Source organism: Macaca nemestrina, chromosome 2 (assembly GCF_043159975.1).
Source record: "Macaca nemestrina isolate mMacNem1 chromosome 2, mMacNem.hap1, whole genome shotgun sequence".
NCBI classification, from domain to species: domain Eukaryota; kingdom Metazoa; phylum Chordata; class Mammalia; order Primates; family Cercopithecidae; genus Macaca; species Macaca nemestrina.
In genome coordinates, this window is record NC_092126.1 from 85,482,761 (window position 1) to 85,498,930 (window position 16,170).

General features: G+C 35.2%; 1 protein-coding gene across 9 annotated transcripts in view; it reads left to right on the top strand.

Annotated features, from left to right (window-relative positions):
• LOC105465605 (epithelial cell transforming 2) overlaps positions 1–16,170 on the top strand; it is a 109,634-nt gene that overhangs the window by 24,056 nt on the left and 69,408 nt on the right. For all 9 annotated transcript variants that reach the window (XM_071091249.1, XM_071091248.1, XM_071091247.1 and 6 more), the window contains 4 exons: positions 7,185–7,253; positions 8,834–8,944; positions 9,771–9,867; positions 11,546–11,627. In XM_071091249.1, the coding sequence (XP_070947350.1) occupies positions 7,185–7,253; positions 8,834–8,944; positions 9,771–9,867; positions 11,546–11,627 (359 nt within the window). The remainder of the gene's footprint in view (positions 1–7,184; positions 7,254–8,833; positions 8,945–9,770; positions 9,868–11,545; positions 11,628–16,170) is intronic.

Genomic DNA, 16,170 nt, shown 5'->3' on the forward strand with positions numbered 1-16,170 from the left:
TTTTGCTTTGGCTTGTTTTGAAAACTCTAAACTTCTAATGGACTAAGAGTTCATTTAAGTCCCTTCTCCATTTATAGGTAGGTAAATGCCAAAAGTATGTGAGACAATGCTGTCCTCTTATTAATGATTTTCCTTTGGTGAAGGGCCTGTGATTTCCAGGTGTCAGTCTCTTACAGTAAAATAATTCCTGGACAGATTTAGCTGAACTCTTAAACTACTTTTTAAGTAAGTAGTTTAGTTTTATTTCCTCTTACTTTATCTATGTAGTACTTGAGCAAAGTTTATCAGTTTTCTTTTCTAATTAACTCACATTAATGTTTATGCCACATTCCAATAAAAGAACCAATCCGAATTACAGGATGTTTTCAAATATATAAGATTGTTTTTTAGTATGCATTATAAACAAAAAATAGTAGATCTATAAATTATTAAAAATGACATTTACCAGTTGCTCATATTTTGTGTTTTAACGGTATTGCTGGTCATATTTCAGTTAATTTCTAGATCTGAAGAGAACTTGGAAGGAGTCTATTTAAAAAGCTTAGAAAGCTAGAGAGTTTCAGGCTAGTTAATCCTATTCCAATTAGGATTCTGAATTTTTGAAGAGGAAAGTACTTTTGGAATATTTTTTGTTTTAAAAGACTTACTGAGTGGCACAAAAGCAGAATGAAGGTCAAGTAGGTTTTGTGGGGTTTTTTTTTTTGTTTTTTGTTTTTGTTTTTGAGATGGAGGCTCACACCGTCACCCAGGCTGGAGTGCAGTGGTGCGATCTCGGCTCACTGCAACCTCAGCCTCCCGAGTAGCTGGAACTACAGGCATGCACCAGCATACCTGGCTAATTTTTGTATATTTAGTGGATCTGGGATTCTGCCATGCTGACCAGGCTGGTCTTTAACTCCTGACCTCAAGTGATACGCCTACCTCGACCTCCCAAAGTCCTGGAATTACAGGCATGAGCCACTGTGACCGGCCTGTCAAGTAGGTTTTTGTCTTGGTGTTTTGCCACTAAATTTGTGTATCAATTTGAATTTGTGTCAGTTATTTAGCTAGTCTGGACACCCTTCTATGACAAAATGTGTTATTTTATGTTTGCAGAGTCATAATCTTAATTTAGAAAATCATATTCTTTGATTCAGTGAAACTTTGAACGTTTATCACCCTTTAGTTTTCTTATGTGTAACTTAATTCTTTAAGCTTCTTTTGTAAGATGGTACTTCAACTATTAGTTTTTCAGTTTTTTCTTTTTTTTCTTTTTTTTTTTTTTTTGTCACCTAGGCTGGAGTGCAGTGGCCTGATCTGAGCTTACTGTAACTATTTGGTTTTTTAGCTGATTTCAGGTTTGTCAAATATTTAACCATTTTAAAGCTTATGTTCTTTTCTACTGTGAAACCAGTACTTGCTGTCAAACATTTGTAAAACTCAAGAGAAAAGGAAAAAGGGAGAGAAATACCCATAATTCCATTATCCAAATATGCCTAAAATTTTGGTTTATTTTCTTTGTCCTTTTAATACGTAGCAGTTTTTTTTTTTCCTGTTTTAAATGAAACCAAGCATCTGTTGAGCATTACCACATCTACTGAGCAAAAACTTGGTATTATTGTACACATTTTAGAGATGTGAAACCAGTACACACAGAGAATAATTTTCTAGAGGCAGTCATCTAATAAACGCTGGATCCAAGACTTGAACCTTTATTTGTGTAACTTCAAAGTCTTTTCTCCTAACTACTAATGCTATTTTGCTTCTTTAAAATCATGCTGAGGTACATTCTTTTAGTATGTAAATGACACCGTGTAAATGTGTCTTAAATTTGTACAGTTTTTCATATCATCTCAATACAGCATTCCTGAAAACATTGGTGTCTCTATTTTATAATATCACATAGTGGTTAAGAATATGTAGTGGAAAAAACAGGTTTTTTTTTTTTCTCCTTTTTGAGATGAAGTCTTGCTGTTGCTCAGGCTGGAGTGCAGTGGTGCAGTCTTGGCTTACTGCAACCTCCATCTCCCGGGTTCAAATGATTCTTCTGCCTTAGCCTCCCCAGTAGCTGAGACTACAGGTGTGCACCACCACACCTGGCTGATTTTTGTATTTTTAGTGGAGGTGGGGTTTCACCATGTTGCCCAGGCAGGTCTCAAACTCCTGACCTCAGGTGATCTGCCTCTGCCTCTCAAAGTGCTTGGATTACACCACTGTGCAGGTGACTTTAAGTGCTTCAGTTTTCCTGTTTATAAAATGGGATAATAATAACTGACTCATGAAGTTGGGTAAACTAATCTTCAGAAGTTTTGTGTAGTGTTAAAACTTTTTTACCCATTGTGTTTACAGCCAGTGTCTAGCATTTAGATTACTGTCAGTAAATGTTTACTGAATGATGGTCATGTTACCTTTAAATTTCAAAATCAGGACTAGCACTCAGTGTATTTTCTTATCTAAGTATTATGTAAACTACTTTAGTAGCCTCATTCTTAATTTGCTTCCAAGATCTTGTGAGCTGATGTTTCGAGTAAGATGAAAATATTTGAGGTTGTTATCTACATCTCTCTCTTTTCCTCAGTGTGAATTTTTCTTTTTCAGGATTAAACATCATTAATCCTTGCTGTATAATTTTCTACTCTTAGCTGGGCACAGTGGCTCATGTCTGTAATCCCAGCACTTTGGGAAGCCGAGGCGAGTGGATTGCCTGAGCCCAGGAGTGTGAGACCAGCCTGGGCAACAAGGCAAAACCCCATCGCTACAAAAAATGCAAAAATTAGCTGGGTGTGGTGGCGCATGCCTGTAGTTCCAGCTCTTCGGGAGGCAGAGGTTGCAGTGAGTCAAGATCATGCCACAGCACTCCAGCCTGAGCAACAGAGTGAGACCCTGTCTCAAAACAAAACAAAAAATAAACCAATATTCTACTTTTACACAACTATGATGAAACAAAAGAGAGAGGGATTGATAGGAGTTCTTTTTTTTGTTGTTGTTGTTTTAATATATATATCTTTTCTTATTTTAGTGTAAGCCTCAAAGAATTGTGTACTTGTTTTAGGAACCCAGGTATGTTGGCTTACTGTGCAGTGAGCTCAGCAAAAGAGAAACCCTGGTTAAGATTAATTCTGCACTGTTACTACCTACTTAACAGTGCAGAATAAATCTTAACAAGGAAGAAAAGAAGTAAGTAGCTTAGCTTTCTTAAGCCCCATCTGTTTATGACTTCCCCACTTTTCTAATATTCTTGCCCAGGCTTTGGAATCTGCTTTGTCTTAGAACTGTAGAATTGTCCTTTCTTTTGGAGGAAAAGTTAAGAGAATCTTATGAGAATTTCTGATGTATTATAGACAAGGGGGAGGAAATACATCTCAGTCTCTGTCCTAAATTGTATCGGGCATTTTCCCTAGAAATGTTGTAAGAAATAGTGGTGTTATGAATAAAGCTATTGGGGACTCGCCTGCCAAACTGAGTCCCCCTTTCTAATGGGGCCGACTGTGGAATAACATGGAATCTGAGTCAGACAATCCTGAATTTGAATACTGGTTCACAGCTGTTTGAATACTGGTTCACAGCTGTGTGATTTGAGGAAAGTTACTTAATCTCTCTAAGCCTTAGTTCCTTTATTACTTAGTTCCTGAGCTAATAGCAATTTTTTTTTTTTTTTTTTTGAGATGGAGTATTGCTTGGTTGCCCAGGCTGGAGTGCAATTGCATGATCTCAGCTCACTGCAACCTCCACTTGCTGGGTTCAAGCAATTCTCCTGCCTCAGCCTCCTGAGTAGCTGAGATTACAGGCACGTGCCACCATGCTTGGCTAATTTTTTGTATTTTTAGTAGAGACGGGGTTTCATCATGCTGGCCAGGCTGGTCTCAAACTCCTGACCTTGTGATCCTCCCATCTTGGCCTCCCAAAGTGCTGGGATTACAGGCGTGAGCCGCAGCACCCGGCCTAAGACAGCAATCTTTAGTCAACAAGCATTAGGAATTAAAAGTTAACCAGAAACGGAGCAGACTATATTTCACAGTGCCTAAAGATGATTTTGCTTTCTTAGAGCAATGTTCTTATATAAGTATTTTACAGGTTTATGAATTAATACTTGTAAAGCATTTAGAGGAATCCCTAACAGATAGTTATGCTCATAAAATCCTCTATGATGTAGAAATAATTACTTTCCTCATTTTTCAGAATAGAAAATTGAGGAACATATAGCTTAAATAACTTGTCCAAGGGCACAGAAGTAACAAGCCCAAGAGCCAGTATTTAAACCTCAGTAGTCAGTGCCAGAATTCACTGCATTGTATTGCCCCAAGATTAGACTTATTTATAATATTTCTTCCTTTTTTTTTTCTTTCAAGTGCAATTCTGAACAGTTCAGTCTTCCCAGTTCTTGATGTGTGTGGGCTGTTAAAATATTCTTGCTTTGAGTTTACTTTTATGCTATTGAAAGTAGTTTTTCTCCTTTTTGAACTTTACTGAATCTACTAATACAGGACAGTGATTCTTAAATTATTTGTCTTTAGAATCCCTTTTCATTCTTAAAAATTGAGGAAGTTTTACTTATGTGGATTTTATATATTGGTATTTGCTGTATTCAAAATTTTAAAATATTATTTAAGATGTATTATTTTTTAACAGCTTTATTGAGGTACATCTTACATGTTTTTAAATTCACCTATTTAAAATACACAATTCAGGCCAGGCCTGGTGGCTCCTGCCTATAATCCCAGCACTTTGGAAGGCTGAGGCAGGAATACCGCTTGAATCTAGGAATTTGAGACCAGCTTGGTCAACATAGTGAGAACCTGTTTTTGCAAAAAATAAAGAGGTTAGCTGACTGTGGTGGCACATGCCTGTAGTCCCAGCTACTTTGGCAGGTTAGGTGGGAGGATTGCTTGAGCTTGGGAGGTTGAGGCTACAGTGAGCTGTGATTGTGCCACTGCACTCCAACCTGAGCAAAAGAGTAAGACCCTGTCTCAAAAAAAAAAAAAAAAAATTTAAATATAAGATACAATTCAGTTATTTTAATAACTTAACCAAGTGGTACAACTGTCACAATAAATCCACTCTAGGACATTTTCACTACCCACCCCAAATAAGATGTCTACTTACAATTAATCTTTATTTCTACGCCCAGCCATAGGCAACCACTAATGTACTTTCTGCATCTATGATTTTGCGTTTTCTAGACATTTTATATCTTTAATATGTTATACATTGATACTATGTATATACACATAGCATATAGATATACTATTTGATACACTATATAGTGTAAATGTGTTTATATAGTATGTGGTTTTATATATATGGTTTCCTCTTAGCATGTTTTTTTTAGTTCATCTAAATGTAGCATGTTAGAAGTTCTTTTTTTCTGGTCAAATAATATTCCATTATATGACTATACTAATTTTTAAAAGTCTGTTCATGAGTTGATAGACATTTAGATTGTTTCCATTTTTGGCTATTATGAATAATGCTTCTGTGAGAGTGTGGTGTGCAAGTCTGTGTGGACATGTTTTCATTTCTCTTGAGTAGATACCTAGGAGTAGGACTGATGAGGTGTATGGTAGTTTTATATTTAAAAATTCTGAGAAAATGCCAGGGTTTTCCCATCATTTTAAAGTTAATTAATTAATCAATTTAGAGATGTGTTCATGCCTAATTGCCCAGGCCGGCCTCAAACTCTGGGTCCCAAGTGATCCTCCCACGTCAGCCTCTTGAGAAGCTCAGACCCATCAGTTGTTATTTTCACCAGTAATGAATGAGAGTTGCAACTTCTCCACATTCTTGAAAAACACTTATCTTTTTTTTCTTACCTTATAACCATCCTAGTGGGTGAGGAGACATCTCTTGTGGCTTTAACTGTATTTCCCTAATGATTAATTATAAGTGTCTTTTCACATGGTTATTAGCCATTTGTATATTATTTTTTGTGAAATGGCTACTGTCTATAGCCTGTTTTTTGATTGGATTGTCTTCTTGAGTTGTAAGGCTTCTCTATAAATTCTGGATACGAGTTTTCTTGAAATACAAAAGTTTTAAATTTTGATGAAGTTCATTGTATTCATTTTTTCTTTTATGGACTGTGATTTCAGTGTCATATCTAAAAATATTTTTCCTAACTCAAGATTTTGAAGATTGTTTTCTTCAAAAGTTGTTTTGCTTGACGTGAGGGTTTAAGTTCATCTTTTTGCATGTGGGATATCTAATTTTATATTAATTCACTTAAAATATAACTAATTACATGGCAACACAAGTACCATTCTTTAAGAAAAATAATTTCCCAAACAAAAATAATTAGTAAGGGGAGTGGTGGTATTGTAGTTTTTTTACTGTCTGCCTTAATAAAAGACTGGTTTTCATATCTGCTTCTGCATTCAGTCTGTTGCAATATCACATATCATGTCGCTTCTAGAAAACAACTGTATACTTGTGAGAGAATGAGTGAAAAAGTCAAATAATGCTTTAGCAGTATTACAAAAATAATTTTAATCTCAGGGATCCCACTGAAAGGGTGTCCCAGCAGTCTTTGATGAAACTTTAGAGGGTCTTTAGTATAAGAGCTTGTCGATTGATGTCTACTTTAAAATCACTTAGAATTTCAATTAGGGCATATCATTTCTTGTCATCTCATGTTATCATCTGATTTGTTTATTATAAAGCTTTTAAATGTTCTTCTAAGTTTTTACAAAGAAGTAATATTTTAGAAAGACCATGAAGAATTAACAAACTATGCTTCATGGGCCAAATCCAGCCTATTGCATGTTTTGGTTAAAAAAAATTTTATTGGAACACAGCCACACTCATTTATTCATACTTTTAAATTTACTGACCCCCTGTTAGAGATTACAGTTTTTAATGACTGATGTTAAATAAGATGCTTCAGCAGCAGGATTGAAAGTAGTTTTCTATAATTAATAACACCGATCAGCTTTATAGTTAATAAGAAAAAAATATTGAGTTATCACATCATATTGGAAAGTTAGGCTTATTGACTTTATATTTTAAAAATTATTTTTCAAAGGATTTTTTTTTTTTGTAGTAAAAGTTAATTCCTTGTTGAAGAGAAAGAATGGGATGTTCATTATTTTACACATCAAATTCAGACACTTTGTAAAGTGCTTCTTTCCAACGAGTATCTCGGAAATTTTAAAAGTTGTATAAGGAGCTGTCAGGTTTAATTTTAAATATTTCAACTCGTGCTATTTCAGGATGATCTCGAAGACCTTATAGTTAATTGGGATGAGAGCAAAAGCATTGGTGACATTTTTCTGAAATATGTAAGTATTGTATTTCCTTTTTAAGTTTTCAGATTAAAATATGATCTCATCAAGGACTGGCAAGGAATGTAATTTACCTATTTAAATGTGAGAGGTTTTAAAACTGACATGATTGTGTTTATAAAATATATTGGAAATGTTCTTTGTCTTCTGAAACATGCCTTCTATATGCAATTTAACACCTTAATGGCTCAAGATTATTAGAAGAATGCCAATTATCATGCTGTACTATAATTGTTTTAGTATGTATCAAGTTATTTGCCCTTCATAAATGGCCACAGATTGTATTTTCATTTTATATATTATTTAATTTTCATTTTAAGTTCAGGAGTACATGTACAGGTTTATTACATAGGTAAAACTGTGTCATGGGGGTTAATTGTACAGATTGTTTCATCACCCAGGTGTTAAGCCTAGTACCTATTCGTTATTTTTCCTGTTCCTTTCTTTCCTCCTACCCTCCACCTTCCAAAAGGCCCCAGGTATGTGTTGTTCCCCTCTATGTGTCTATGTCTTCTTATCATTTAGCTCCCACTTATAAGTGAGAACGTGTGGTGTTGGTTTTCTGTTCCTTTGTTAGTTTGCTAAGGATGATGCCCTCCAGCTCCAGCTGTGTTCCTGCAAAGGACATGATCTTGCATTTTTTTTTTTTAAATGGCTGCATAGCATTCCATAGTGTATATGTACCACATTTTCTTTATCAAGTCTATCATTGATGGGCGCTTAGGTTGACTCCATGTCTTTGCTATTGTGAGTATTGCTGAATTCTACCAGATGTACAAAGAAGTTTTTATTTTTCTCCCTTCTTAGTTGATAACACTTTTTGCTGTCATGTCTGTTTCTATTTAAAGGCTTCTAATGAACTGCCTCTTACTAGGATAAGAACCACACAACTTAAGTTTTATAAATTTATTTCGACAAGGTTCTATGAATAGAATTTATATGTTTCTTTGAATCTCTTTAAATAGGATTTGTAAGTTTCAGTGCCTTGAGCACTGGCATTTATACTTTTATTTTTTGAGGCCTCTAACTTCTTACCTTACAAAATAATCTCTTAGGTGTTTTTTCAGTTTGGTTGAGAATTAAAAATTTACAAATTCCTTTCTCATTTTTTTTTTTTGATACTTTTTAATTTTGTCAATCAGCCAACACTTTTCCTTTTCTTGCTTGCATTTTTGGGTAATATAACTGGTCTTTTAATGGCGGTTTGGATTTTTGAATAAATACCATGCTTTTGGAATCTACATAGATCAGCTGTAATTTAATTAATATTTTTTAAACTCATAGACATTTTCTTTATCATGTTTGTATCAATACAATAAGCTTTAACATATCTTTTGTTTTTTTTCTGGGTGTTTTCATGTTTTAGACTATGTATACCAATTGATGTATTTTGTTTAGCATTTCTTTACTGAGAAATTTATGAAATAAATTCCTATATTTAATTTGAGACAAAACTTACTTTAAACTTTGTATCCAGTATTTCAGATTGTGACTATTAATTATTTGACTTTAAGTTACATTGTCTCTAAGGGTGACAAATGCATAACAAATAATGTTTTCTTCCCTTTTCTTTCTAGTCAAAAGATTTGGTAAAAACCTACCCTCCCTTTGTAAACTTCTTTGAAATGAGCAAGGAAACAATTATTAAATGTGAAAAACAGAAACCAAGATTTCATGCTTTTCTCAAGGTAATGTATATTTCTTTCAAATAAAAATTTGAGAATTATTTCTGAAGTAATTCACTAAAATTATGAAACAATGAAGTAAATTTTAACTTTAGTAAAATGTATCTATTAATAGCTGTTAGTTTTAGTTGTACTTGTGGGTGACCATGATGTTTAGCTTTGGAAAGTTTGTTATATTCAGTGTTAGGTGCCAGGAGGTGGTTGAAGGAATAAGAATGTTATATGTGGCCTTTTTTTTTTTTTTTTTTTTTTTTTAAGTTGTGGCCAGGTGCACTGGCCAGTGTCAGCCTGTAATCTTAGCACTTTGAGAGACTGATGAGGGAGGATTGCTTGAGGCTAGGAGTTTGAGATCATCCTGAGCAACATAGTGAGACTCCCATCTCTACAAAAAGTTTTTGAAAAAGTTTTATGTATTTTAGTTTTCAAAACACCTAATGATTTTCCAGTGAGATTTGTTTTGCTTTCAATGATTTTTTTTCTTATCAGTTCCTTACTTTGTTTATTTAATGGTATTGGCATAATTAATATTATTAAATGTGCTTTTTCTTGTGAATGATGTAGACTTAAGAGAAATTTAAGGTGAGATATATAGGAGTGTGTAGAGGATGTTATGTAAGATGTTATGTAAGATGTTAACCACTGGCTGGCCAAGAGGCCATTTCAGGCCCTGGAAAATTATTCAGCCAAGTAATATACCACAGAGAAATTCCACCTCTTCTCTATTAGTTTTGTATCAGGGACACTAATGATAAAGTGTAATCCAGTAAAAGTAGGGCATATAATCTTTGCAGAAAACCTTTTTTGAAATTGTTGAATAAATTTTTTTCAGATAAACCAAGCAAAACCAGAATGTGGACGGCAGAGCCTTGTTGAACTTCTTATCCGACCAGTACAGAGGTTACCCAGTGTTGCATTACTTTTAAACGGTACTTGTCTGATCTGTTTCAAACTACGTCAGATATTTTAATAGAATTGTTTTTTCCAAAAAAGTTGAATTTCTTCTCATTTTTAGAGTTTCTTAGATTTCAGCATTAAAGTTTATATATGTTTTACTTTATGGATTATCTTAAAAAATAGTCACTGGTGCTACTAAAATTCAGCTTGGCCTGAAATATTTTATTTGTTGATTAGTAGTATATATTTTGTCTTTTCATTTAAAAGTTTTCTTAATATTTCATGGTGTGTCACTAATTCAAAATCATTTTACATCCAAGTACATACAAAATTTGCCCACAAAATCACGAGGAGAAGATAATTTGTACGTCCCAAGTTTTTGTAGCCCGTTTTTGAATTTTAGTAAAGTTCTATATACTTGGCTTTATGCTTACTTTTTTTGACCTTAGATTGTTCAGAGTACTCTTGAAACATACCTGTTTATTCTAGAACTGAACTATAGATATCAATAGAAGGGAATTTTACAGCAGATAATTTGTATGCATAAATTTTGCCTGTGGTAAAAAATGTGTATATATATTCTATTTAGCTGGCTAAGGACAGTATCCATTTTTATTTTATTCTTAAGTATGAAAACAAAATTATAGCCTGTAATTCCAGCACTTTGGAACACTGAGGGTAAACCTGGGAGTTGGAGACCAGCCTGGGCAACATACAGGGTCCCAGTCTCTAAAAATAATTAAAAAAAAAAAAGGAGGATAACTAAATTATAAACAGGAAAAAGTCTATAATAAAATATTTAATTCCTAAGCTAAATCTACACTAATATTTACAGCAGACAAGGAGGCAAATTTTGTGACTGTTTAATCTGTTATTTTCTGTAAAAATCTTGGTTAGTATGTGAATTATAGTACTAACTAAAAATTTGACTTTTTTTTTGTTTTTTAGAGTTACATAGTTGAGAATTACTGGCTTTTAAAAAGATTTGTCCACTATTTAAAACTATTCTGATTTACAAATTATAAGGAGAATATATGAACAGACTTCAGGTTTCCAAAACATTGTGGTTTTCTTCTAATTTGCATATCTTCATTATTGTTTAAGTACTTGTAGAAATTCATAAACGTTTAAATAAAATGATTTCTAGGCTTTATTACTATTATTCCACATGAGAGATTAGGTGGACAGTGGTACTAGATTAAACATAGATTTGATAAGAATATGCCAAGGATGGCACAGGGAACACAAATAAACAACCTGGATTAGAAGAGTCAATGTGTTAAGTATAAATCTCTAAGGTACCAAAATCTGTGCTTAAAGATAGCAGATGCTCTCTGTGATGTAGCCAGGGGCCCCACTATGAAACACAAAATACATTATGATTTCTGAGCTTATTGAGGATCATGTGTTTTCATTTAGCACTATGGAGAAAGTTTGAGGACTTTAGGAGTCCCCAAGTATTACTTGAAGGGATTGGAACAGCAGTGTAAGAAAATCAGGATTACATATTCTGAAAATTTAGTCAGTAAAAATGGAAACCTTAACAGATGTGTAATAAGAGAGCTTTTAGGGAACAGTGCTTAAAACTTTTTTAAAGTGAAGATTGAATATTATCTTTAAAAATTAGCTATATCAAGATGGACAGCAGTTTAGTCTTAGATGAGAAATCATTGAATTTTTTATGCATGGAAAAACATTGTGTTATTACAGATCTTAAGAAGCATACAGCTGATGAAAATCCAGACAAAAGCACTTTAGAAAAAGCTATTGGATCACTAAAGGAAGTAATGATGTAAGTGCATTATTTTCAATTTTTGATCGTGCCTTAGATTTCGAATGGAATTGATAGAAAACTAGAATCATAAATAGGAAAGTATCAATAGCAAATTTTTGTAGAATGTCTAAATTATTTTTCTAATAGTGTAGTTACACATTAAAATGAAGTGTTTTAAGAATACATTCATTAATCAAAACATTTATTTCTGAAGGTATTAAACTATTGTGCACAGAGAATAATAGTTTAGAAACTTGAAAATGTTACAAATTCCCTAATAGACATTTTCTTCATATAACTCTAGTCATAGCTTGTTTCTGTCTTCATATTAATGTGGATTGCCCAAATGTAACTTGAGAATGTGACCACAGTGAAATTTAAAGGTTTATAATACTTTTTCATATTAATTTTTAAACTTTTTGTTTTCTACCTAGAGTTCTGTGGAATTGAATTGGCAAGATTGGTTGGAAATGTATTAAAAGTATAAATTCAATGAAATTGATCTGGGGAGTTTGATCATAAACTTAGGCTGCTTACTGTAGGTCTAACTTGGAAGCAGGACTGATCAGAAATGTTAGGAGCAGAGTGGAAAACTCTCTTGCTATTGGCTGTTTCTGTTTCGCCTCAGAGAAGGTACTTTAAGTGGACTTTATGTATCAGTGTATTTAATAGATTTAATTAATTTCTGAGATTCCAGGGTGCTTCTGTATGAGAGTTTCTTAAAAGGCTTCCGGAAGGGCTCTTAAGGAGAAACTTCACTAGCTCTAGAGAGGAGATTCAGCGGAGACCTCTCTCTCATTCTCTTATTTGAGACAATAATGCTCAAATTAGTTATTAGCAGCTTTTGTTGTTGCTGAAAGGGTTATGTAAACAGGTGTCCCAAGACTCCCTCAGATACCAAAATCTGCAGGTGCTCAAGTCCCCTACAATCAGCATCTGCAGATATGGAGGGCCAAGTGTATATACTTTTTTTGTTTTGTTTTCTTTTTTGCTTATGTATTTTGTACGTTCACCAGCCAGCCATCATGCTTTTGATTTTTTTCCCCTGGGACCGGGATAACGGTATTGAGACTATTATGATGGCAATTCTCTGTAATTTTTCAACACCTTATGGTTTAAAATACTCTGACATACATTATTTACCTTGATCTTTTCAACCAACTTTATGAAGTAGGCAGTCATTATTTTCATATTTTTATAAAAGAAACTGAGATGTTGTTACCTGCTCAATTTATCTGTTTGGAGTGTAGAATACTCTACAAGTGGCTATACTATTTGTTATTTATATATAATATATTTTGGTAAGCAAAGATTATAAAATAAGTAAGGAAAAGTAGCAAATGATTAGTCATTTGACCTGTTGCCTTCTTTAGAATAGTGTCAAGCTGGCTGCTGGAGGGATAATGGGCTGAATCAGTAAGACATTATTTAAGTTTCTTGAGAACTTCTATTTTTAGTATATCCTTACCCTAAGTGCTTTTCTCATAGATTTTCAATAAATGTTAAATTATAGGAGCTAATTTTTTTTTTTTTTTTTTTTTTTTTGAGACGGAGTCTCGCTCTGCCGCCCAGGCTGGAGTGCAGTGGCCGGATCTCAGCTCACTGCAAGCTCCGCCTCCCGGGTTCACGCCATTCTCCTGCCTCAGCCTCCGGAGTAGCTGGGACTACAGGCACCCGCCACCGCGCCCGGCTAGTTTTTTGTATTTTTTAGTAGAGACGGGGTTTCACCGTGTTAGCCAGGATGGTCTCGATCTCCTGACCTCGTGATCCGCCCATCTCGGCCTCCCAAAGTGCTGGGATTACAGGCTTGAGCCACCGCGCCCGGCCAGGAGCTAATATTTTAATGTCAAATTGTGATGCTGATTTAGAAGCCTTATAGAATTTTACCAGATCTAAATTCTCAAGATTCTTGAACATTTAGCCTAGAGATTTAATGCTTATTATGGTTGATTAAAACCACCGTAACCTGTCAGATGCAGAAAATAATGACACAGCACCAATTCACTAGTCCTTGCCATTTAAGCAAACTAAAAAAACCTCTAAAATTGGATTCTAGCAACATCAGTTATACATGCTTAGATTTTCAATATTTGTTATAGATATTTGTTTTTAGTTACTTCAAATATGGCTTTTTTCTTAAAATACGCATATTTAAAATATAGTTTGATTAATTTCAGCACACATATGCTCCCATGAAACCGTCACTATAATCAAGATGAGGAACATTTCCATCACCCCCAACATTTACTCATGCTCCTTGGTAATCTCTTTTTCTGGCCCATCCTGTTTTACCCTTCCCAAGGCAACTGTCTATCACTGTAATTTAGGAATGCCTCAGATACTGCGGGTTAGGTTGCAGACCGTGACAATAAAGGAAATATCCCAATAAAGCAAGTCGTGTAAATTTTTTCATTTCTCAGGGCGTATAAAAGTTATGTTTACACTATACTATAGCCTGTGAATTGTGCAGTAGCATTATGTTTAAAATTTAATGTACATACCTTAATGAAAAATTATTGTTAAAAATGCCAGCAGGCGGGGCGCGGTGGCTCACGTCTGTAATCCCAACACTTTGGGAGGCTGAGGCGGGTGGATCATGAAGCCAGGAGTTCGAGACCAGACTGGCCAAGATGGTGAAATCTTGTCTCTACTAAAAATATAAAAATTAGCCAGGCGCGGTGGTGCGTGTCTGTAATCCCAGCTACTTGAGAGGCTGAGGCAGGAGAATTGCTTGAACCCAGGAGGTGGTGGTTGCAGTGAGCTGAGATTGCGCCATTGTACTCTAGCCTGGATGACAGAGCAAGACTCTGTCTCAAAAAAAAAAAAAAAGAAAAAAGAAAATGCTAACAATTATCTGAGGCTTCGGTAAGTTACAGTCTTTTTGCTAGTGGGGGATCTTGCCTTGATGTTGATGACTGCTTACCAGGGTGGTGGTTGCTGAAGGCTGGGATGGCTGTGGTATTTGTTTCTCTCTCTCTCTTTTTTTTGTTTTTGTTTTTGTTTTTGAGACAGGGTCTCACTCTGGTCACCCAGGCTGGAATGCAGTGACACAGTCTCAACTCACTGCAGCCTCCACCTCCTCCCACCTCAGCCTCTTGAGTAGCCGGGATTATAGGTGTGCACCACCATACCCAGCTAATTTTTATGGTTTTTTGTAGAGATGGGGTTTTGCCATGTAGCCCAGGCTGGTCACAGACTCCTGAACTCAAACGATCTGCTCACCTCAACCTCCCAAAGTATTGGGATTACAGGCATGATCCACCACACCCGGCCGGCACTTTCTTAAAATAAGACAGCAGTGAAGTTGGCCATATCAGTGGACTTTTCCTTTCATGAACTATTTCTCTGTAGCATGCAGTGCTGTTGCACAGAATTTAACCCATATTAAACTGCAAAGTTGGGGTCAGTTCTCTTAGATTTTTACACCATGTTATCAACTAAGTAGTATTCTAAATCCTTTCTTGTCATTTCAACAATGTTCACAGGATCTTCACCAGGAGTAGATTTCATCTCAAGAAACCACTTTCTTTGCTTATATGTAAGAAGCAGCTCTTTTATCTGTTCAGGTTTATGAGATTGCAGCAATTCAGTCCCATCTTTAGCCTCTACTTCTAATTGTAGTCCACTTGCTATTTCTGCCACATCTGCAATTCCTTCTGCAACTGAAATCTTGAACCCCTCAAAGTCATCCGTAAGGATTGGAATCAACTTCTTCCAAACTATTAATGTCGATATTTTGACCTCCCACTATTGACAAATGTTCTTTTTTTTTTTTTTTTCCTTCGTTTTAATTTGTACCTCCTTCTTGGCTGAGCTCTGGCTTTTGGTTTTGTCTCCCTCACCTCTCTGCTGCTGACCACTGCAGGCTCTCTGAACCTTGACAGTTACTTCCCTGAGGTCTCTACCCATGCCTCCTATCTCTCACTCTCAGTTTTACCTGCCCGATGTAAGGTCTTAAATGGCAACCCAGATGGTGAATGCTTTCCAGTAGGTTTTCTTTTTCTTTTTTTTTTTTTTTTTTCCGTCAGTTCAAGTTTAATAGAAACTGCAAAAGATCAATTGGCTTATGCCCTCTAATGATACAGCATGCAAACCAGTGGCCTGCCCCACAATACAGCTCACGCCATTCCTACCAACGGAAGAAACGCCGGCCTCTGTAACCCCTGTAGGAAAGGCCTGCTTTGTAACACACCATATCTCAGCTGAATCTAAAGTCTAGTGTTTTACTTATGAAAAGAAAATAAAAGAGAGGTTTTGTTGTGGCTGTCCACTGCAGCCTGGAACTAAAATATCCCAGTGCTCACTTCTACTTGGAAAAATACTCTTTGCTCTTTTGGATATCATCCAGTAGGTTTTCAATTGACTTAGTGATTCTTGTGACTCTTCTGATGGATCTGTTCTATCTGTGGCAGCTATAGCCTTATGAAATGTGTTTCTTAAGATTTGAAAATTGAAATTACTCCTTGATTCATGGGCTGCAGAATTGGATGTTGAGCTGACAGGCATGAAAACAAAATCTCCTTGTACATCTCCATCAGAGCTCTTGGATGACCAGGTATAT